Here is a 25,917-nt window from a genome sequence, read left to right as displayed (position 1 = left end):
AGAGAGAGAGAGAGAGAGAGAGAGAACTGCACAAAGCTGAAGGCTGTAAATTTCTATTTTAAAAATTAAATATCGCGAAATGGAAATTAGTCTTCAAGTTTAAGTGTATGAAAAATTAAATATGAATAAATATACATACCATTTAATTTTTCATACAAGTATTTGTATATGTATATATGTATCATATTTTATGTGCCTTCAGAAAATATTTTCACGAACGAGAATACGTCAAATGAATACGAATATGAATATTGAATATGAGATTAAGATATTAATGGATAGAAAGATTTCACAACGACTCATTATAGTTCATATTTTTGTTAGGAATTAAATTGAAGTAGAAAGTTATCAATCTTTCTTCTAAAAATTACATTCCATAAATGTGTGTATGTGCCTTTCAAATCAGTGCAACTAAATGTATATATTTTGTAAAAGTGATCTTTTACTTTAATATATATACGAAAAATTAACAATCCCGCGATATATCAAATTATAATCATAAATACAAAACGTGTATATATAATAAATGTATATACATATATGATATTTATAGTTATATGTTGATCGCGTTACATTTCGTATTTCTTGAAAATAGACACTTCGGCGGATGATAGTCAAACTTACTGATACATATTTTACGTGCCCCTATATTTACGAGACGTAAAATTGTTTCGACGAGATAAAATGCGGATGAGGACGGAATTTGCAAAAACTGAACGTTTTCGGCGGAGTTTTCCAGTGGCGAACATCGATACGCAGCAGCAAGCCAATAATGGCACGGTATGCGCGACGCTAATTGCATTATTGCGTGTGGCATGTTGATGACTGTTCATCAGCGGTTTCGCTAATGAAAGGGATTTGATAATAGGGGGGAAAAATCTTAAGATGAAAGATTGAAATTCAATTCCGCTTTTTCGTAAATCGAAAAAAGGATCCTCGTAATTTCTAAGAAATTATATCACTACTTTTTAAATTAAATTACCTAATTATTTGAAAAGAAAGGATATTATTCTAAAAATATAGTAGATATTATAATTAAAACTTTGTGTTGTTTCATATTACTATTATTTCTATTATTATACTGTTTCTATTTTCGCTTTTAGAAGCATCAGTAGAGTAAAACATATACGCTATACGCAAATGTACATTTTTATAAAAGAAAGAAAAACAGAATATATACGGTGTAAACCTCTTTCGCAACATTTTTGAAATAAATTCTTATCCAAAGAGAAATATGCGGATCACAGTTATTACAATTTATCTTCAAGAACGAAGAGTAGAGTAAAAAGGGACACACCCTCGACCGACATTGGCGTGTTTCGAAGTGGCGCGGCGATTTACATAATGCGAGTGCGCACGACACTGATTACATTACGCCCAAGGAATTTGCACGACTGTTCCCGGACGACTCCTTACGGCGAGCGTTTGTCGGGGGAGAGAGGGTTAGTCGCGGTCTTACGAAACAGTATCAAAGTTCCTACGGATTCCCGTTCCTCTCGTGCGAGAGGAACAATAGCGGAATTGAATTTCAAGGTAACGTAATCGCCACCGTTTTGTTCGCCGCGCTCGTACTGTAGGCACGACCATTATTTCAGCAATTACGACGTTTCTCACCCGCTGCCGCGTGTAACCCGGTCCACCGTCGACGACGACGCGATGGAAAACGGCGGTTGGAATTGCTCAAAGGATTTACCCGTTCGCCGTAATCTCGTCGCGACGCGCGGAGAAAAGCAAGACGCAAATATGCGTGCGCGTGTATTATACATGTATTCATCCGCGTCTCACGTAAGAAGATACGACTTCTCCGCGAACTTGCGCATTGAGAATTAATGACGGCAGGTTGCGCCGTCTGCCAACCGGAAGAAGTTGGAATTCATAAGCGCGGAAATTTCACGTGACTCGCGGCTACAAATTATCCCCGGTGTAGAAGGTCACATTTTCATATTCCGATAATCAAATAATATTCTCCCGCGGCCGGATCTGGAAAATTGCACCTCGCCGAGTGAGATTGGAATAATTTAAAACGGCGCGGGGAGGGCCGAAGAGGCGCGCGTTTTACGTATAATACGCGTCCATTAGGCTTCCATTGTCGCCCGCGCCGCCGACATTAACGCCCCGCAGTTTTCTCGCGCGCTCGCGCGCGCGTCCCTCAAAACGCCGCGGGGGCGCGGCGACATTTTTTCGCGAGCGCGACGATAAATCATCGAGGAATTCAGAGGATAATTTTAATTCCCCCCCGTGGCAATCCGTTAGCCACGGCGCGAGCGCGCCGCGTGTCTTTGTTCCTTACGGAAACCGATGCGACGCCCCGAGAATTGGCGCGCGCGCGAATGCAAAATTTAACGCTTTTACGCGTAATTCACCGCGGCGCGTTTATTACGTTACAATTCAAATATATGTATATACATACATACACACAAGTATATGTATATAATATACATTCTTCTCTAAATATAATAAACGACTCCTGCCTCGGACGAATAACCCGCGCGGTTCCGTTGACCACACCGCACCGCAATTAAATTATCACAGTAATTTCAACAACGGCCATCCTGAGCGTCCTCAAACATCCGGAACATCCGGCGCGCATAATTTCTCACATCATTCCTGTCGGGGCGTGTACCACCGGGGTAATATCCGGGACTGAAACATTTTCAGGCTCGCCGGAATTCTCGTAGGACGATCTGCATTCGACTGCACTCCGCGAAACTGGGCGTTTAACATTGAAATATACGAGACATTAATCGAGTGGCCAAAGTGCAGAAGCCGAAATTAAATTAGAGGGAGCTTAATTCAATTTTAGTTTAAGCGTCGGAGAATATAATGAGATGAATTTTTAATGATACGTTTCCCGTCGGCAAATATCGACGCGATTATTGTAATCAGATGAACGCGAACGAACAGGAAGATTTAATTGTTTTTAATCCTTCAGGCACGCTGCAACTTTAAATCCCTCGGCAATGTTTGCCGTTCTCTCCTCTCTCTCTCTCTCTTCTCTCGTTATTATTTCGACAGTAAACTAGACAGTAAAAAGTTGTTATTAACTCTCCTTTTTATTAAGAACAATTGCGAGTTTCATAATTCCATATACGTACGAGTAAACAAACATACTTCAAGCGTTGAGTTTTAATTAACGTTGACGAGCGAAAGAGAGTTCCAGGTGCAACTCTCTCTCTCTCTCTCCTCCTCCTCGAAACGTCCGAGCTTATCTTTCGCGAAGTGTACTTATATTACGAAACGTCAGTGTTGAGCGATGTTGAGCGATACTTCAGAGCCGTTTAATACACACGTCATATGTAGTCGTGGCTGTACGTCATAAAGCGTGAACAAGATAAAGAGAGAGAAAGAGAAAGAGAGAAAAGGAACTCCATCGGGATGGGTTAGTAGATGGTGCCAGCTGGTTCTACGACTGGCACAACTCCAAGGGAACAAAAATACACGGGTCCGCTCGGCTGGCTTTTCTCTCTCTCTCTCTCTCTCTCTCTCGCTCTCTCTCTCTCTCTCTCTCTCGTCCGACGATGCAGCGCGCAGGTCGGATGCATGATTTGTGTGCTTTATTAAATCCGATATTGGTCGACTCGGCTAACCCGAACCAGGCCATCGGTTATTTCGTGGCAGAAACGAGCGCTCTCCTCCGCTCTCCACTTTCTCTTTCTCTCTCTCTCTCTCTCTCTTCTCTTTCTCCCTCGGCATTTTCGCTCCTCCTTTCGTCGATGCGACTTTTCCACTTTCCGACACGCGTCCGCTCTTTTCATCAAGCGATGCGAGAAGTTGAACGTGAGAAGAGATGATCCTCTCTTCTCCCTCTTTTCCCTCCTCAACTAGAGAATAATTTACCTGTTCCACCGCCTTGAACACCCGTATAAGATTCAGACCAGCCAACTTCTGGATGTCTTTCTCCGACCATCCATGCGCTAGCAATTCCGCGAAGAGCTCCGGGTACTTGCTGACGTCCTCGAGACCCGTTGGTGTCCTAAGGCAAAGAATTTATGATGAGACTTTATTGAGACTCGCAGATGAGACCGCGCGAGGTGATCGATTAGAATAGAAATGTCATAGAAATCGAGTTCTTTTTTTCAGACGTGAAAATTCGAAGAGCTCGGGACATTAAAGATATATTCGGAGATATAATTATAAGAACGTGCAATTATTATTATATCTTATCGAGATTTACGCTGTTAACTTAAATTAGAAGATAATATCAGTTTTCAACATTTTTATTGATTTATGAGTTTTACAGAGACAAACTCTGTAAAACTCAGTCTGATAAAATGGCATTACATTCTTTTCAGTTTAGCAGATAAATCATTACTGGTTTGATAAAAAAAATTCTCTTTCTATCAAACTAATTATTTCATTCTTTTTCCTTAGAAATTCATTCCTTTTCATTGAAAAGGAATGAAATGTTCTTTCTATCAAACTAATTATTTCATTCTTTTTCCTTAGAAATTCATTCCTTTTCATTGAAAAGGAACGAAATTTTCTCGCGGCAATGAAGTGATAGCTGGCAACTTGTCAACACGGTGACTTACAGAGTCTCATCCGAGACGGGGCCCGGCAAACGGGGATATGAAAACGATTTCGTCTCCCTTCATCTCCGAAAATATTGTTTTAAAACACTGCGTTCGTGCGCGCGCGCGCGCGCGCCGTGATAAATTTTCGTCGGCCGCGCGCGACCTGTAAAAGTCGATATGGAAATAATGTTGGCCCTCGCGCGCGGAGCGCCAGCTTGCGAACGTACGGTGGCGCACCAAGGCCACAATTTACATGAATATTTCCGCTCGATAAGATAGGGCTTTAATGAAGCAGAAAGCATCGGGAGTTTAAATTAGAAAACTGCTTGAAACTTTTATGGGTCCATCCTGTCCTCCCCCCTCTTGCTCAGGAACTTCACGTATCCCCGTATTACCGCGGCGTAATTTTACGGCGCGTGCGATTCTTCTATATCTATTGCACACCGCGGCGGTGCAGGTGGGGGTGGACTATATTTTCGTCCGCTTGAATTATTCAGTGTGTATAGATGCGACCTTGACGCGAGCGCATTGTAAAAAAGCCCTCGTCCATTATGCATGCAGGGGGCGGGGGGGGGGGAGGGGCGCGAATTAAAAAAGTTAATTAATATGTGCCTGTGCGAGATTAATGGTGCGCAGCTCTTTTTTATTACGGTATTTCCAGAGACGGTGTCCCCTTTGTCGGGATAACAGAGTGCCGCACATCCGCCCCGATGCAGCGAGATCTTTTCGTAAAAGACGCTGGAAATACTCACGCTTAAACCAAACCACTCGTGTTTATTATTGATTAAGTACTTATTCAAGTACTCTCTTCCCCGTATTATCCCGGACACAGATACTTCTCCCGCGAACAAATATTTAGTTTGAATTATTTTGCGAAACGCGCGCCGTGGCCGCGCGGTCTCTCACCGCGCTTTCCCGATATGAGAATTACTTCCGCTTTCAACCGCTTGCGTTACGCTCTCTCGCTCTCTCTCTCTCTCTATCTCTCTCTCCGACCCTCGTTTCGTCTAAAACAACTATTTGCAGACTATATCGTAGTAAAAATTAGACGTACGTTCAGGCGAGAGGACAGAAGTGAATTCGCGCGGCAGAAGGTCAAAGTACAATAACGAGCTAGTCGGGAGGCAGTCACGGATAAATTACACGAGTTACTTCAGGCGGTTTATCCTTCATTACTTTAATTACCAGTACGCCGGGTGACTGCGGCGAACTTACTTTACCACCGAGAGAGAGAGAGAGAGAGAGAGGGGGGGGGGAGACACGCCGAGAAAGCACCGCATTTCGGCCTTGCTACCTTGTACGATCCTCACTTATGAGTCGAGGGTGAAAATGCGCTGCGAGACCAAAATTTGCTCAACCCGATTTAACGCTAACGCGGAGAATAATGTACTTCGCTGGAAAATATATACTCTTAAAAGTTGTAGAAAAAAAAGTTACTTAAAATAAAAATTTTTGATTTTAACTAAGGAGTGCTGTCATCCTAAAGATATTCGCTTTTCTATCTTTATAGCTTTGTACATCTGACGAGTATCAAGGATTGTCAACATGCTTTTGCGAATTGTTTGGAATTGCAGGGAGTCACCAATTTAAATTTCAGTTTTAGCAAAGAGGAGACGATGTCTCCCCCCCCCCGAGTTTGTGATTCAAGAATATATTGTTCGTCCGCGTTTACGTAGGTTTACTGAGGTAGTCACGTTCTCCGGGAAGCGATCGCTCTTCGTTCTCGCAATCGTCTACATTCTCGTTAATTTATCTCCGTGAATCGTTACGCGAAACGAAACGTAATCGATATCTCCTTCGTGATGATACTACATACATTTGAATCGCGTTTACTGACGGGGACACGCCGGGTAAAAGGGAGTTTTAGAACTGAATTTCGACGTTCTCATTACGGGCGTCATAACGAGAGCTCGTAGAAGACCGGGGTGACAACAGCGCGCGGACGGGGCGGCAAGGCGGGGGGTGGGACGACAGGGACGACGAGCTGTCGAAAGCTGCTCGGCTGACAATGTCGGACCAACAAGAGCGGTTAGAGACTTATTCATGGCGCGTCGTGTTCCCGGCTGAAACTGGCAGTTATGCAACTGTATATTGTACGCATCGGCCGACCGCATCCAGAGGGGCCGTTATTCCAAATTTTGGAAATTTCCAAATCGAGCGTGTCCATCATCGTGCGCTGACTGTAAACGCGAGATGATCGCGCGCGTTCCGAGAACAATGCGCTTACGATCTCCGATAATTATATTCGATTTTGGATCTAGAATGGCTTTTTGGGGATAATTACGCACGAGATGCAATTTCGATATTATTTACCTGATTTCGAGTAATTGTGTTAGATTTCTTAGAGCATAAATTTCTTCGAAATAAAAAATAACTCTCAAAAAACCTACAAATATTTAGTCTCTATATACATTCGAAATTTATGAATTTTTAAGCTATTTTGCGTAGTCAATAAAGTTTGCGTACAGATCCCTCAGAGCTCCGTAAAACCATAAGATAACTAGTCTAATTACTGCCGCTTTTTTCAAATGTATTAGAATAAAAAGTATGAGAGCGTTATTAAAAATAAAATACGCGGGTATTAAAAAATATTTTAGACTTTATATGACTGAGACTGACATATGAACATAAGTCTAACTATAAACAGATAAATCATTCAAAATAATATCGATTGCCATTACGTGGTTAAAGCGACAATAATTAGAATAGTTATCCTAGATAAAGAATAAAAAGTTATATTAAAGGCACAAAACTTTGTTCGACACATGATTTCTTTCGTCCATGATCGGAAAAACAAATGGAAATTGCATCCCCGAAGAGTGCAATATTCAGTGTAACTGAAACTCACACTATATTTTCAAACAATATATTTTCACAATATATTGTTTACCAACGGGTAAAATTTTCTATCAAGCCCGTACAAAATTTTTAAGACGATGAAAAGTAATGACGATCAAAAAAGCAAGATTATGCATGGCCATAAATTCCTCGATTCACAACAAAGACGGAATGGACGGTGTACGTGGAAATTGTTATGTAACAACAGTGATAAATAAATAATCGTGCCGCGGGCGGCTGTACACTGATGAAAATATTGACCTGTCGCAGACTGTTCGTCGTGAGTGTAGGCTGATGTAGCCCCGTCGAAACGTGACGATACCGAGGATCCGGGGTGCCGCTGTAGAGAGCTTGTCGGTCGACCGCGAACGCGTTCGCGAACGTTGTTCCAATTCGCGAAATTTCCAATCCTGTCCGCCCTGTCTCTTTGTCGGTCGAGAGACCGAGAGAGCGCGCGACCGCTTCTCTCGCGTTCGATCGCACGCGAATACTTCTCACCGTCACGCGAGATACCTGGCGGCGTAAATTTATGCGGGCCAAATCTCTGTAGTAAAAATGTACGTCCGCGCGCGGGGCGCGGCGCCGGAACACGTGAGAGTCCCCGCTATCGAACAACGGCAACGCGGTTAGCGGACATCGATTCGGCCTGTCTCGAGCCGAGGCTCGCTTTATTTTATTTTATTTTTTTACTTTTTCGCCCGTCTTGCTCGTACCTCTCGTCTATTTGCCCGTCGGTGCGACCGAATCGAATTCAAAAATGCCGTTTCCGCGGGAAAATACGTTTCGCTCAACCCTAGTGACATTGATTTATGGACGGGCATGAAAAGCACGAAGCCCGGGTTGGATCGTTTCGCGGAAGGAACGACACGCGGAGATCTCGGTTCCCCCGGGGGGGAAAACCCGAGGCAGGAAGTGTCCATCGACGATCGCTTCGTCCTTTTTCGCGATCGTGACTTGGATGTTAAGTGACGATAAGACTTTGGACGTAACATTTACCTTTCGCTATCAGGTATATATATAGGATGCTGCACAATTTTATCTGCAATTCCCCCCCGCGAATTCGAAGTTAATTATGCCTTGGCGGCAAACGCTTCTGTGCATTTTCAATTTCTTCTACCAGAGAGATTAAGCATTGCTTTGAAATTCTATCGAAGTAAAGACCGCGCGATTGATATTAAATTGATAATCACATTTATCATCGATTTGCATGTAATTTGTGAAGAAAAACATTTATTTCTCAGACTTAAAAAAAAAAGCTTATTTATAACTTAAAAGAGAGTCACCATGCTTACGAAAATTACCCTTTTACAGTTTTCCTCAACACTCGCAAACCAAGTACGTGTTTCTCTTGTACACATTCCCTTCCCCTTGAAACTTTAGATATGACACATCATCTTTCTAACGATATGCGCGATGCGATAACCTTAGCTCGTTGCTCGTCCATAAGTGGCTACTCTAGGATACGACGCGGTAACCGGTCGCCGATATGAATTTTAATCTAGCGTAAAAGCTTATTGGGGAGAAGGGGGGCTGGCAGGACTATCAGAGCAGTCCCCCACATCCTGCCAGTATTAACCCCCTCGTCTCCCCCCGCGGTGCTTCCTACGTCTCGTCGTCTATTTCCGCGCGTGACCCACTCTCTCTCTTTCCACCTTTAGAAATAATTAAACACATCCTCCGACGCTTTTTCCGACCCATCTCGTACGAATATTCGCCGTCGCTTCCCACTTCTCCGCGTGAGAGCTACCGGTTTGTATAGTCGATGAGACGGATACCTTCCGCGATTAACTGGCTAAAATTTTAACGGCTTACTCAGACGAAAAACGATAGCAGAGTCTTTCCCTCTTGGCTGCGGCAGTGCAGCCAGTATTTTTTCTAGATATTAAATGGAAGACATATAACTGCACTTTGGCTGGAACGCTTGAAAAATTTGCAAGATTTCTCGCTGGAGTCGAAAGTATTATGATATGATAACATATTTAATATAGACATTATTTATATAGGTACTATTTAATATAGATATTATAATAATGTAATTTTATATAATGTTATAATCTTATAATTTTATAATAATAATAATAGTAATTAAATGTTTTATTTTATATAATGTTATAATCTTATAATCTTATAATAATAATAATAATAGTAATTAAATGTTTTATTTTGAAGAATTTTTTTTTAAAGCTTTTCCGCTTGGTCGAATAAAAATTAAGGACGTTGATACGAAATGAATTTATGAATTTGCAAAAAATATTGTTATTAAAGTTCGCGTATAAAAATTGTCACAGATTAAGCCATTCGATTTTCAGGCAACAGGGGCGAGCGAGTTTATCGACTGGCATTATATATTATTTCGTTATTTGCTTCAACGGAGTTATTTGTAGCCGCGTTGCAATGTGGACATGGTAAAACTCACGAGCCGAAACGGCTGACGAAGTGGAAATGCAACGGGCGTAGCAATAAACGCATTGATCGCCGAAGAATAAATAGCGTCGTGCTTTCGGCTTTCATGTGTTTCGGACCAATTTCCTACCGTGGAGGCAATGAGCCACTAGTCGGCGATACACCCGCGAATCGAGGGTTTCCCTGCGGAACGGTTTCCCCCGATTAGCTCGTTGAAATTTTAACCACGCGCTGTCAACCGGTGAGTTAATTTAACGTGCAATTAAGAACGCGGCGTTTCCGTCGTGGATTCAGCATGACTGTTTCTAATGCAGTTGCCGGCGCGCGGTTTCTGCATGAAATTCGAGGACCGCGTAATTTCCTTTCCGCGGGACAAATTGCTGATTAATTTGGCAAATAGCTCACGTGCAAATTTGTCATTGGCAAACGCAGCTTCTCCTCAAATTGTTTATTGCTACTGCTAATTGTTAGCGAGTCTGTTCTCGTTTAGTTTACAATTGTTTAGTTTGCAAACAAGCTGACTAGACTTTTTGAAAGCCACGCATATATATATATTTTTTCTACATCCATGAAATATACTCCTGAAGATTTTTAGAATTTGTCTCACTTTTTAAATATGCTTTGGTTTTTGAAAAATGTAAATATCTTTAAATTTTTTATACCATTGCGGCCGCATATAAAAAAATATTTATAATAAAAAATTATGGAAATAAATGCGAATTCCGTTACAGTACGTATCGGCAAATGGATTTTCCAGAAAAATGTTTTATGGCGATTCATTCATTCGGCTTCTAACTGATATCGGGCTATTGCGATTAATACGTTGAAATTTCAGCCACGAATATCAGCTGAAAACGCTTCACCGTACGATTCCACCGTACGTGATCCCTCTAACACGGAAATAACATAGTTTTATCTTCGAAATTAAATATACTTGCGAGGAGAACAGTTTTTGTCGGCAATGAAAGCACGTTATCGAATTTATTTGCGGCGAATTCGCCGTGAATTCGAATAAAAGTCCCCCGGCGGATGAAATGCCGTCTTGCCTTCCCAAAAAATTTGATCGATCGTTTACTCTTCACGTGTACGCGAAAGAGGATATTAGATGCTATCAATATTGCCAGTTTTCAGTTCCAATGTATACGCTCATTGCGAAAGAAAGAAAATATGCGTTTATATGTGTAGGTGAGTAACAAGCTGATGTGCTTTTCTCTTTCTTCTCGAATTTCCGCGACGTCTTTGCTGCTTTACGGTTGCATTCTTTGACCAAGCGGAAATATGTTAAGGGTTTGGTAGCTGTTTCAGATTTTTTCCTAACAGGAGTGGCGTAACTTTAAACCTTGAATGTTCACGGCAGATATTAAAACTCCTTTCTTTAGTAGCGCCAGAAACTGGGTGCGGAGAAACGAGCATTGTTTTCATTCCGGTGTGCGACATCTCTTTTCGAGCCCCCGTTCGCATATAACACCACTAAAGTGCAAACTTGTTATTCGCGTCGTTCCTTTCGAAACCAAGACATTCAGAAATCTCCGACTTCGCGAAGAAGTGAAATGTTCAAGAATGGGCGGGAGAATCATCTTTACGCTAATGCAATAAAATAAATAAAAAAGTGCATCGCTGCGTATTGTGCTCCAAACACAATGATGTCTTTGTTATCAATTTTAATTTGCCATGATTGGATGTGAATCCATTTTAATAAAGTTTTGATCTGTACGGCGCTCTTACCGCAAATAAAAATTAAAATTAAATGAAACAATATGAAACGTGTGGATTGTTTCGCATTTAAAGTTGATAAGTTTTAAATGGTAGCGCGATATTGAACGAAGATTTTTAAAAAATTGGAAATATTAAAATTTTCGTGCTTTTCCCTTCAAGTACAAGTACAATAAACTTAGCAAACTTAAGAAAAATTAGTAAAGTTTAGTAAATTTTGTTAACATTCTTTGAAAAAACATAAATTGCAATCATAATTTTCCTCCAAACTGTTTTTTTTTAATATTCTCATAAAAATTTATCAAAACATTGAAAATTGAGGTATTTATATGTGAAAATGTTGTTGATTTAAAATTCGAGACGATATCGCCCACTTCTGTTTTCCATTTTGTAGCCGGTAATTGAATATTTCTACGAAAAAAAACTAGAAATAATATATAAAATGAAACAAAATTGCATGTACATTATGATTTCCAACATCAATAATTAATGACCTATATGTTTATATATTAATCTTCGTTCGCTCGTTTTGTAGTGTTTCTCTCTAAATTTGACTAAATTTATTTAATCGTAAAAAATAAATGTAAAAACTCGCATTCCATAGTCACATTCATAAGCAAAACGTACAGATTTTTTCATTTTATATGCTACTGCATGTTATCTACGCTCTATATAAAAAAATTAATGCCCTAGATTTAATATTTGGCTCTTAAACTTGAGTTTACCTTCTTTCTGAAGAAAGTAAAAGCATTATAGTCATTAATTATTCGCAGTACCGATGTATAATATTTGCCTACATATTTATTTTCCTCGATTTCCTGCATTTGTGTATTCGATATTGTCGCCGGGTAAAAATACAGAAAAATCGTATATCGTGACAGCTCGATCAGCGCGGTATACCTTTTATGTCCTTTTGCTTCTTTACCGTTTGGTCTGCAAATCACGCTTCAATGCATCCGCACTGTTTTTCAATCCTGAATATACACCAGACGCGACCACCTGTGTTTTTCATGCGAATCCCGGAAACTCAACAGCTTTTTAGTTATCCCCCTATCTTCAATTCACTTGCGGTTAGAGCTGTTTCTGTCTATCCTTTTCTTTCCTTCTCTCTCTTCCTCTTTTTTACATGCCCTGTCAATTTTTTCACCAAGCTTAATGCTATAGGGGCCGCGATTTTAGCAACGCATGCACCACAAAGGTTTGGCATTTTTAATCAAAGGGGTCGCCCGATGTTCGTGTGTTTACCCGATTCCCACGTCCACTTAGCGGATTCGAGTTATCGCGGCAAAGAGGAGTTTCCGCGCTGAACAAACTGCGTGAAAAGCATAACAAAGACGGGAGGGAGGATAACGGGACGAAATAATATCGGAGGGGGGAGGAGGTTCTTTAGCAAACGGTTGAATACCATCCGCGCGTATTTCGCGAGAGCGATTTTATGTACGGGGATTCTTTAAAAATGCACCGGTACGATGGATTCCCTCGTGGAGAATTGATGGGCTTCAAACGATATTCATGAAGTCGACTAAACGTTCTCCTCTCTCGTACATTATTTTCCTTCCGTTTTCAATCCGACTCTCGGGGGTTATAAGCGAGATGTATCGAACTGAACGTTTTGATGGTCATCCGGAATCGAGCCCGGTAATCTCTTCTCATAAATTTTCGGAAGGGAACTTCAACTGTCTCTGAAGTATCGCGAGTGATCGGTGGCTCTGCGTGTATTGATCTACATCGCTTCCTCCCCCCCTCCTCCGTCATGCATACAATGGTACAACCGAAAACTTCTCTCCAACGCTCGCACGTACTAGTTTCGCAATCAGTTCGGCGGAACTGGTACACGCGCTTACGAATTTGCATTGTTTTCGCTTCGGCGTCGGAAAGTCGTACCGTATAATGCGAACGAAGCGACCGTTGCTCGAGATTAAAGTAGTTTTTACTGTCAAAAACGAGATCGATCAATCTTGCCTATCTGGCCCTTAATCGATCGTGACCATCCTGTCTTCAGCTAATTATGACATCCGCTGGGGATTTATCTCCCTGCCCATATATATCTCTGCCCGGCGTTTTACACATTTGACATACAATTACATTCACGCTGTTTCGAATACGTCGCACTTACAAATTGATCCCGTCGTATCCAGCCCCGATGCCGACGTGATCCACCCCGGCTATCTTCCGCACGTGATTGATGTGCGCTGTAACATATCAACGAAAATTGCATGTATTACTGTAATCATAGTAATGCCCCCGCGCTCTCTGCGCTTAGCGTATACACTGCGCTATACACGCGGGCATACGCGTAGCTCATTTGCCATGTAACGAGGAGAATTACGTTCACCACCCTGACCGCGGACCTGCCTGCGAACCCGAGCCCCTCGGTCGCGAGTGCAGTGCGCCCCGGACGATTTTTCAACTCCGCGACTAATAACACCGCCGTGAGTTACTACTCGCAAGAGCAAGCAAAGAAAATTACCTCCACTTACATTATGTATTTCCTTCGTTTCCATTGTGGTCCGGCAACAATGTATTTATTTCTTTCCTTTTTTTTTGCACACGTTTGACGTACAATAACCGTCGTCTGCTGTAGCCGCGCGTTTGCATTCCCCGGCTGCATAGTTAGTTAGTCGCAATTGCTAACACAATACTGCACGATGTGCATAATTAATTTCTGCTTTTAATAGAAGGGAATATTGCGCTCGCGAATTGAATAACTTAAGAGACGATCCGTTAATGCCGCGCGCGGGCTCATCTTCCCATTTGAAGTCGAAAGGGACGGTAAATCAATTTGCAATTAGCGCGGTCGAATCGCAAAAAACGAAAGAGGTTTCGCAGAAGCGCGTTAATGTTCAGACATATCCGGGCGACCGGAATGCAGAATTTCTGCTTATTAACTAGCATTATCGCATTTGTAAATGCAATTCCCTCGGTGATGACGTAGGCAAATTTCAAAGTCGTCTCCCCCCCCCCCCCGCCGAAGATATAGATGAAATCGAATGATAATTTGAACAGGCACAGTAACATCATGAACGCGCGCGTAAACAATGAAAATTTGCATATTCGTCAGACGGATGTTATTGTTAACTCGGAAATGGTTGCGCTCGTGCGCGCGCGGATATAATTTACACCTCGGTAATGTAATATATCACGGATATAATTTACACTCTGCACTCAGCGACGCAAAATCCAAAAGACAATTTCATATACTCATCCGAATTATGAACGCGTAATATTGCACTCCTCGGCTAATTCGACAAATTGAATTGCTTATTGCGTGAGTTATCACGGGGGAGGGGAGGGAAGCCAATATTTAATATTTTATATTTTATTCAATATTTATATTATATTTAATATATTTTAATATTTTATAGAATGACAGACATTTCATGTGAAGTAAGGGGATTATTTCATATTATACGCGAATTAATTAAAAAATTATTTCCATTATTTATCTTGTATATTCGCAATTTAAACAAACCCGAACGTGGCTGATCGATACCGATGCACTTAATTTTATATCACGTGCAAATAGCATCGTCAATCACTTTCATGCGGGAATATATTACATGGGTGTTATACGATAAAATTTTTTTTCTGCCTCTACACTTTAATTTTACAGAATATAATACACGCGTTAGCAAGCGATCGATTACTGATCGTCGTCAGCTATTTTCCTCTAACGCGACTATTATAGTAACGACGTGTATTGGCGTCCAAAAATCAACAAGAAAAGTACCTGTCTAATGAATGTTAATGCGTTTACAAGGCTTAGTGTACATAATGGATAACGGCACGTCAGTCACGCAGACACGACATGCATAATCGATCGGATAAATGACATAATTCATAGCCGATCAGACTGTAGAATAACGGCGCGCCTCATTGCACCGCAATTTTGTTTCGGGGCTTTGGATGTTGCCACGCGCGATGCGGAACATATCAGAAACGTCACAGATTTCGATTTTCGCGTTCGCGCCGCGTTGCACCCCCGCATTATATCTCCGCATTATATCGTAAATTATATGTCGGGCCGGCACGGTGCGGTCTTTCAAAATTGATCAACGATTCAATGGGGCACGTCGTTACCAAGCACCGGCTAGAAAATCACGTTTACGGCGAATAAGGAGATGAGCGGACAGCCTCGCCGATCGGAAATTCTGATTTTAAACGCGGGATATGCGCGGGATAAATGTCAGAAAAATCTCCTTCTGCATTAATTGAAATTAGAAAATTGCCCGTAACCGTGATAACCCATTGATCCGTCAAACTCAATGGAGATGTTAAAAGGATGAAGAGCTATTTGCGCGCGGGAGATCTGCTGTAAAGTGCTTCTCTAATAAAGCGCACGAGCGATCTTTGTCGCATGACTGCCGCATGTTGCTGTAAACGGAGGAGGTTTGCATTTGCATTGCATCCCGCGCGTCGTCGTGACGGTTGTGCCATTAGCAGGCTGCCGCGAGATCTTTCGATTTGCATGTACGGCGTAGTAAACAGCGCGGTTGACGTTTGTTTGGGTAGAATAACGTGCGAATGTCTCCCCGGGACGCGGTGCATTTTAATGCTCCGCGCGCCCGAACACGCGCGGAATATACAAAGTCCCTACAAAGTGGGAATGAAGAAACAGCGTTATACGCTAAAACGGGCGAGTCACTAAAACGGGACTGTATTCCAGCGGTGGTTCCGGTGGCGCGTGCAAAACAGACCGTATATCCCGGCGCGAGGAAAATCGATCCAACCGTGAATTCAAAATTTGTGATTTGTTTTGCCAATCGATCAAAATCGAATGTATGACATATCTGCGAATATCTCCCGTTGAATGTAATTTAGAGGCGCGACGCGAACGCGGTGGGAGAATGTCAAAGGGGTTTAAACAGTACGCTGTACCACGGATCGAGAATAACTTCCGCGACATCTGTGACGTACGTGTGTACGTCGCCGGAGACGGATATAGTGCTTTTTGGTCACCATTTCATCGGCAAGCAAGATCAAATCGAGAAAATTGCGTTCACACGGTGAAACAAAGGAAGAGGGTTATTCAATGAACGTAATGCGCGGAAGCTTGCGAGCCTATGCGATAGCGCTGTTGTTATTATATAACCGGGGGCGATTGTTGCGCGCGTGACACGATGGTCACCATCGGGATCGGCTTTGCCGGAAAAGGCAACGGGATAGGGTGAGGCAAAAGGGCGAGAGAGAGAGAGAGAGAGAGAGAGCGCTCGAATCAATCATCAGGCGTCACGGAGCGGAGGAGGAAGAGAGAAACGCGTTACAATTCCCGAAATTATCATTGCGCGCGCCCCCCCGCTGTCCGACGCACTTCCCGTTTCCGCGCGCAAATAATTTTCTTCCCCCGCCCCTCTCCCGTCGACGGACATAATTTTCTCCGCGGCTCGGTGGCCGCCGATGTAACGCAATTAGAGACGCTGCCTGCGGAAGGAAGTGATTATTCAGGCACCCGGCTACGCGCCCGATTAAGCTTATGCGCCCGATGCGCGGCCGTCCGGACCAGCAATTACCATTTATTCTTTCTTTCGTTGCACGGTCGTCGCCGCGGCGCGTTATCCGTGATGCACGTGATGCCGCAATTTGTGCTGACTTTTCGCTGTCGCGCGCGATATCGTGAAATTGAAGAGCCTGCCGCAACAACGGGCTATAACCCGTAATGCAGCCGAATATGTGATATTGGAGATAAAAATGGGATGCGTTTTCCCGTCACTTTAACTTTAAAATTTATTTTTCTTCGTTTCTGCAAAATGTGGGTTAACCCCACATCGGTTGCAGCGAGCCAATTCAATTTACAATCGTGTCGAGCCGAAATGTGTTTTATACCGCAGGGGCGATATTACTGTACGCCGCATCCGCTTATTTTTGTAGAAAGCACTTGGAAACACCGGGTAATGGCGACATGGAGATTATCGCGATCCTAGGAAAACTACAAATTTTCTGGAGGGATACCGGAGTCGAGACCGCGCGGTTTTGCGCGCGCGAGATCCTGGGAGATTAGTGGACGAAAAATGAACGAAATTAAAGAATTTATTATCTCGCGTTTATTATCTACACGGGGGGGATTGTGAATTACGGATAATTTTTACCGCGTAACTCTTTCACCGCGAAATTCGGAAATTCTGCGGAGAAGAAAGTGAACGGACGTGTCGATTCGCCTTTTACAGATCAGAATTCACGTTCATGTCTGTAAAAACTGACACCGCGTTGGCAATACCACAAACGGAATTGGCTGTAACGCTCCCCCACGTCAACGGACGTTTCACTTTTTTTGTCACGTTCGCCTGCAGAAACACTCGATTTTCGCAGGATGCACTCGGAACCGCGGTTTGGTCGCGGAAAGTGTGAACTTTAGATTACGGTTTCGTCCTACACACATACACGACGGCTTCGGTTTCGCGATCGATCTCGCTGGCTGCGGAAAGGTATACAGTTAAGTTACTTTATAAAACACAGCATACTACGCTATACTATAGAGTGTTACAGAAAAGTTGTATCACCATTCTGCAATAAAATTTTATTTTTTCCAGGCTGTCTAAATTAAAATAATTAATTTACATCAATTCGCATCTCGAGAAATGTTACATTTTATTTCAATTCAATCTCACGTGAATTTACGTTTCCCGAAGCTACGTGCTAGATTGAAATCCCATTCCCGTAATTCGTACATATCTAATTGTATCGCGCACACATATAGCTGTTTATATTACCGGCGCGGTTTGAAATGTTAATGTCTTCAGAACTTCGAGCGGCTCTGTAATAATGCAAATATGATGGCAACCCGCGGGAATTGGCACCTAACGCGAAAACTCATTTGCTCGCTTCAGCAGAGAGACGCTTCGGATATTCCCTTTGCGACGTTGAAAATCGCGGCTCAATCGCGGGAAGGCACGTCAGTCGAAAAATAGCACGGGCTAAATGAACACGATTTTTGTTTCACAATTAGTTTTCTTAAAGCGGAGAATATAACGATTTCACGTGCTAAAACCGACAAAAAGATGAAAGCACGCCGAAGCAAAACGCTAACGTTATATCGATGAAAAAAGCATTTTAATCGGTGCCATCTTTCTCTATTCCGGAAAAAATACGAAAAAATAAATGCGAGAAATTTTCGATTTTATCAGATATCAATTACGTGATTCAACTACGTGTGCATTGCGTTGCTTAAAAAAAATTCGAGATAATGCGCATTTTGGTAAACAAATATCGAGCGCTTTGAGCCCATATAAGCACGTATAATATTTGCAGCTGAGTGGATTTCATGGAATTTTGTTTAATACATTACGAGGAACAAACGAGAGCGGATGGTGTAAAATCCCTTTTTACGAATACGTGTTTCGCGATCGCGAAGCAGTTAATAATCGAAATGAATAAAACGAAAGAATATTTATCACAACGATTGCTCACCTGCCACATCCTCGAGCGTCGATTTTTCGCCACAGCTGATAAAATGGGGATAGAAGGATACCATAACTATACCACCGTTCTGCGTCTGCAAGCAAAGTATTCGTATTCCCCTTAATGTAATCGCTGAACTAGATAAAACATAAACGAATTATTTATCTAATTGTATGAGGGGGGGGGGGGGTAAGTGTACGTTTATGACAAAAAATTATAGCTACAATATTCATTAATTTATAAAATAATTTATAAACTCTCTAATTTATATATTGGGTACAGCGGGGTAATTTGGATAACAGTAAGCATTTGCAAGAATTTCAGAAAAATAAAAGATTTTAAGATACATTTCATTAGATCAATGTATGATCCCCGCTGTATCCAATGTATAAATAACAACTACAATAATTACGGGGCAATTAATTCAGAGTTAACGATAAGTCATATATAAATCCGCTTGCTGTTTTTGCTTACCAAAAGTCGCAGCGCGTGGTCAGGCACATTTCGCGAGGAGTTGCAAAGAGCGTGAGCGCTGCTGTGACTGAAGATCACCGGCGCCTTCGACGTCCTCATGGCGGCCAGCATCGTGGGCACCGAGACATGAGAGAGGTCCACCATCATCCCAAGTCGATTCATCTCCAGTACGACACTCTGCGAAAGTTTTGACGGTGGGGGGACGTTAAATAGTTTCGATACTCGCGGACATCCGCGCGCTCTCACGATAATGGCATCGAGGATACCGCGGATTAAAATACTTCGAAGGATATCTCGGACTTTGCGTTAACGTCGAAAGGCGTATGTCTCTCAACGGTGTATCTCCCCCTCCCCCGAATATTCCTGCGATGAACCGGACGCTAATCCGGATTACACGAACTCGCGGAGATTCACGGGATTCGCTCGAGGGTGGTTTAATGTACATATTATCACACCCCTTATACATTTTTCGTTTCGCAAATTTATGATTATGGCCCGCGATAAATTTTTCAGGCGAGCCATTCGGAAGAAGGAAAGTACCTCTTGTTCATTGTTATTGCTTTCTTAAGATTAAAGTAGAACGGACCGTAAGTTTGTTACGTATCTGTCGGGTTGCTTTTTCGAATTAAATTTTCGCGTTAGTAGTGGAACAGGAAGAATAGGAGGAACTGGTTTACAGTACGTGCACGTTAGGTCAGTGACACTTATTGCACGAGTCGGATTGAGCTTCAGAACGAATTCTTTCTGGGGCTGCTATCTTCTCGAGAAGAATGTTAATGCACTGGCCCATAGAATAAATCGAAAAGTCGGATTTCCCAGTACTGCAGTCGCCAATCAATGTGCTTAAGAGACGGCAATTGTATTCAAGATTTATGCAGCCATATCTCGCAATTCGTATTACTCGCAGGAAATAACGCGATATTTTAAAGCTAACAAAACAGTCAACAAAATAAAATTTGTAATGAGTCATTATATAAAAAAATTAAGGTCTTGCAATCTCCGGGGAATTTTATGTTAAAATCAAACAACGCATAATTATAATAAAATGACTGTAAATGAAATATTAACGGGACAGATAAGAGATAAGAAAACAATCTTCTTAAATGCACGCGCGTCTCACTAACAACGGTATCTATTATAACAGCCTCAGAGACTAACGATAAAAAATTGAAACTCGCTAAATTCTTTGGCACGGAAGAGTCATCCTTGTTAGGAGCCAAGTTGTCGCACGAATTCCGATTTCTTTCCTGCGCGGTGAACGTTATCTCCGTTAAACGAGAATGCTTTGTTAAACTGGCAACGTGATAAACTGAACGTCTTAGGATTCCTTCTCGGCTTTCTTATTCCCCACGGCTTTGCCATAGTTGTGCCTCGTCGCTTCTTCTTTTTTTTTTCTCCCCTCTCGCAAGTCGTGACGGATTCTTAGCGTGACTTCCGTCTCGTTTTCATTGTGGATGCTTCAGGCACGAGGGAAGCTGCACGAGAGGGATTCTCGAGGTGCTGACGGATAAATAGAGAAAACTCTCACGTGTGTGTAAATCTTGTAACAGATTGAGTGACGCGTTAAATAGAGGATTAGCGGCGGGAACAGCACATTTGCGTAGAAGTAAAAAAATTTACTAATCACATTCTTGCGTGACAGACATTTTTGCTCTCCTTTTTTTTTTTTAATAATACATTCTTGAGAGATTTCCTCATAATGAGCTTATTTTTTTAGATGACTAGAATATACATCTATGTCTCCAACAAGACTAGAATAAATTTTCCAAGAGACAGAGAAAGCTCGAGAAAAATCTTGTTGCATAAAATCGCTGAAAGAGGAGAGTGCAATTGGGATTGGCTACGTGCGAGTGACACACGATAGGATAGTCGTGTTGGTCTCGTTGGTTGGTTAGAGAAGCCTTGATGAAAAGGGGAAGAAGGAGATCAGAGAGATGCGTAAGCCTGGCTCAAGCGATTCTTTTCCATTATTCAAGCAATTTATTTTCTGAAGTGGCATTCCGCGTATTCGCGACCTATTTCGACTTTTTCGCTGTAGCTACCTTTCCTCTTTGCCTTGGAAATGATAAATTTTAATAAAAATCGCGGATTAATAAGACGAGAAACAATCGATTGTTTGCAGTTCTGTTTCTACTCGTACTTTGGCCAAGTGGATCCCTTGCAGATATTTAATTTTGAAGGATCAAATAATTATTAAATATTGAGTATTATAAGTATTAAAAGCACTTTAACAAAGTGCTTTTATATATGTATATAATATTCAAAATAAGTAATTAATTGGCCTCTCTGGTATTAAATTTTTGTAAGGGACGTATTATTTTATTACATCATTTTTACGATAAAGTATCACTTTATTCTCGTGAACGAATATATTTACAAGCCATTTAGGCCGCGGGAAATGGGATCACGAGTCATCACAGGCAAAATACATTCGGTACCTAAATATTTGATTGATGAAGATTAGTAAGGGGTCCCTTTTAGGATACATTATTATCCTAATCTATGGACTCACTACCCCGAGCACATAGTGAATTTCTTTCTTTCTGGAGGATGACGATATACATTTTTTTTCTGGTTATTGGAAGAATTCACCCTCGAGGATCTCCGGGGTGTGTTAAGGTGGCGCATGGTGGCGGCTGGTACGACCTATCGGCCGACAGGATGACGAATAAGCTTCATTCTCCCATGAGTCCTTTTGAAAGGTATCCACTCGTATCATAGATACGTTCTTCCATTCATTGCTCCCTCAGGTATTTTTCGAAGCGAAAACCGAGGAAGAAGCTGGGACATTTATTCATTCTCTTTTGACCCGTGCGTTCAATTTTTTTCCTTCGACTTTTCGACTCCAGGACGAAACTAATTTCCTACAAGTTTCGGTATTCACTCTTCGAGATAGATCAAAATCAATTTCTCCAAATTATAATGTTATTCAATAGGTATGGAAGAGGAATATTTTATATGGAATATCATCGACTGCTATCATTCCAATTTCACTGGAACTTTGTTTTATGAATCCGGCGTAATAAACGTCACGCGTATAATACAGACATTTTTCGGTCTTTCAATAATACTGGATGGAGGTAGAAAGAGATATTTTCCGATTAAAATAAATATTCCTTCACAAAGGGAATTTTATATGAACAAATACATAGAATACATTTTTCCAACATTAAAATAAATAAAATTAAATCCGCACATTTAATCTTCTTTTATTTAACGAAATAATTTTAAAATCTTTTATCGCTCGATAGAAAGTTTTCACAAAAATTTTATCGAAATTATCGCTGATATTTCTTATCATCGCGTATTATTAAAATTGATTGTGTAACATAAAACTTTAAGTTCTCTCATTTAAAATATAAAATTTTAATAATAAAAATTTCAAATATATCTCTTTTACTGAAACTTTTTGTAAAAGTTCCAATTGAACTTCTTTAAATATAATAGAAGCTATGCAGAAAATGTTCCAATATATTTGATACTTTTGCCTATAAATCTTTCATGAACAGTAATGAATTTTTACAAATCCGTGGAAAGGTAAAATTTCATATGTAATAAAACTTTTTCCACAATATTTATTTAACAGCCATTACGAGTATTTGATTCGTACCATTTAATAATTTTCCTAATAATAAATAAAACACAATAAATTATAAAACTATAAAACTATAAATTATTAAACTATAAAACAATGTCGACTAATCAAACATAGTAAAGATATATCGTTTACCAATTTCATTGAGAAAACTCATTAGAATTATATCAATGAAAATGGCGCGTTGATATTTTTTGCCAGGCTTTGATTAACCTACATTCTCCGCGAATACGTAGCGGTATTCAAAATTGAACTCACCACGAAATTACACTGGTTTCAATCCCTGCAATCTTAACATCGCTTTCCGGAAACGCATTTTCCGCTCGATCGACACAGACTGGCTAAATCCCGGACAAGATTCGGTCTCCTCGGTTTCTTCCGCGGAGACGGAAGATCGGTGAGTGACGTTTCGCTTTGGTTGCATAGGAAATTGCGCGATTCGGAATGCCGAAACTTTTTCCGATGAGTGACCCAGCAAATCGGAGCCGAGAGCAAGTGGAACGGAAAACATACACGGGGGGCCTCCTCCGTTCGCCTCGCGGAATATATATATATACATATATGCGGCGAGAATCGCCGGTCTCGACTTTTGATTGATTCAAGTTGGCGACGACGCGGCGGTTGGTCATTCCCGTGTTCTTTTGCCAGGGGTGAAACTTATACCCTTTGCGACATCCGCGCTTTGCCGTCGCTCGACGACCGCCGTTATCGTCCAACTTCAGTTTGCGAAACTGTCGGGCGTCCTCCCGGCCCGACTATTTAGACGCGAACTCCCAGAACAAGCACGCAGCTGGCCTCAAAAGGGCGACCGGTCAACCCCTATAACGCTTTCGGAAACTTATCGGCTGCCAGCTGTATACCGTCATATTGCTACTTCGCGGACACATCCGTGTCGCTCTTCTGGACGTTCGGCTGCAACGAGAATTAATTCAGGAACTGCCGTGCGAGAGAGCTGTCGCAGCTTTTCTTCGGATTCAATCCGCGGAATTTTGATACGCGAATGTTCCGCATAAGTCGACATACGCGGTCCACGAGGACATTGGCAGCGAGTTTCGTGCAGTTTCACAGAACAATCGAAATTTATCTGTCGTCTTGTAACATAATAGTGAATGTTGCTATAAAAATGTAGATAAAAGTAAATAATATTCTTATTAGATATTCTTCTCATGTTTCTGCTATAAATCATTTTACTTCCGATTAGAAGAAAACTAATAATGTTATGTTCAAGACACTCGATAATATTTCAATCTGGCGCGCTTTACAATTACATTGGGTGGTCCGACGTTCACGTTACTGCTATGTTAAAGCGGATTAAGTCTTATCTGTATCCCGTGCGCGAGAATGAGAATCGACTCTCTTGGTAACAGCTCGCTAAAGTTTGTCCGATGGTTAAGAACCCAGTGCGCGCGCGCGGTCGGGAGGATAAAGGACAAGGGGGTAAAAAGCGAGAAAGTTAATAAAGGGCCAGTGTTCGAAAGTTCAGGCGGCGCCTACGAGATAGTCCGCGGATCCCGGGGAATTAAGATCGGGAGCGGACCGAGAGGAAACGATAATGCAGTTTTAAAGAGTCTTCCCCCCTCCGCTCGACGATATAGCCCGGCGTACACGCTACATAGCACGCGAACTTTATGAAATTAAGGGAATGGAAAGCTGCAATATTGATAACGTCGCGAAGTCGACCGTGGTAAGTAGTTAATGCCCCTTCCGGCGCGGGAAGGATGGGGGGGTGGCCACGATGCGAGACAAGTACCCCAGGACGGGGGCGATTAATGCCCTTACGTCGAAGCCTCTGAGAAATGATCCTGCGAAAGAAATATCGACTATTCCTCACACGTATAACCTATTTCTCTCGGCTCTTATTCTTTTTTCGCGAAATATTAACCTATTGTCCTCGGAAGTCTGGGATAGTGCGGCATAATAAATCATCCATCTGCAGTTCCTTTTCTTTCTCTTTCTCGCTCTCTCTGTCGCTCTGCTTCTCTCTCTCTCTCTCTCTCTCTCTCTCTCTCTCTCTCATTTCCTTTTTTTTCTTTTCTTTCTCATGTTGAAGTTTTTATCCTGTTTATTACAATCTCATTCGATTCCATCGAGACTCCGCAAAGTGATTAATCATCGAAGAAGTAAAGTTGCGTCTTAACAGCAACGTACATCGAAGTGGAATCTCACGTAATACCCATTCCAATGAAGTGTGTAAGGAGAGGTCATATATTTTATTTAACGTTATTGTGCCCATTATTTATCGGAAAAAAAACGTTCAAAGAAATCGAGGATGAGAAACATATAAAAAAAAAGAGCCGCGCGTTCTTTTGACCTGTGATCCTTCTGTGGCTCCGCTTCTTTTCCGTGATTTTAGTCCGCGCTTTCGGTAGGTAAGGGCTTTACGCCGAAGCAATTAAGCGAGAGCATCGGGGTGTGACTGAGTGTGCTTTTAGCACGGCAGTAGCAGCGATCCGTAGATATCGGCCACTTTTGGCCGTGCGCATGCACGTCAAGAGATGCGAGAATCGGATTCGACGGATCGCTGTCTCTCTCTCTCTCTCCTCTCTCTTGAACATGAGCGAACGCGTGTAAGTGCACGTCAGGATCCACACACGTCGCGTCGATACAAAGGGTCACGTAGAAGGTTGGAAAAACGTAGCTTCGGGATATATTGTAACACAGAGAAAGAGGTATCATACCGCGCGATACATATATATATAAACGTAGCCACCGAGCGAAGCTATCTGCCGCTCGCGTACCTATGTGGCGCAGGTATCATGAGAGCGCGCGATACTCGTCCTCTATTTTCTTTCGATATCGCTGCTGTCGATGGCCGATTAAATCGCTCGCCCTTTTGATATGATAGCAGACAGCGCCGAAAAGCAACCGTGAAATGCCAATCGCTCTCGGAGACGTTACGAAGAAATCACGGTATTAAAAGTTTATCCGATTAATACGAAAAAGAGCAGAGATTTGAATGAGCGTACAAAAAAAAAAATTAATGGG

At 41.9% G+C, this 25,917-nt stretch overlaps 1 protein-coding gene across 1 annotated transcript in view; it reads right to left on the bottom strand.

The window, feature by feature from the left end:
* LOC105447957 (dipeptidase 1) overlaps nt 1–25,917 on the bottom strand; it is a 76,305-nt gene that overhangs the window by 2,986 nt on the left and 47,402 nt on the right. Inside the window, exons 6-9 of the mRNA XM_011686294.1 lie at nt 19,338–19,514; nt 18,873–18,957; nt 13,585–13,660; nt 3,838–3,973 (exon numbers count right to left, since the gene is read on the bottom strand). Coding sequence (XP_011684596.1) covers nt 3,838–3,973; nt 13,585–13,660; nt 18,873–18,957; nt 19,338–19,514 — 474 coding nt within the window. The remainder of the gene's footprint in view (nt 1–3,837; nt 3,974–13,584; nt 13,661–18,872; nt 18,958–19,337; nt 19,515–25,917) is intronic.

This window comes from Wasmannia auropunctata, unplaced genomic scaffold (assembly GCF_000956235.1).
Source record: "Wasmannia auropunctata unplaced genomic scaffold, wasmannia.A_1.0 LD336090.1, whole genome shotgun sequence".
Taxonomy (NCBI): Eukaryota; Metazoa; Arthropoda; class Insecta; order Hymenoptera; family Formicidae; genus Wasmannia; species Wasmannia auropunctata.
Note: the sequence above shows the minus strand (reverse complement) of the source record. Positions and strands in the feature narration are given on the sequence as shown.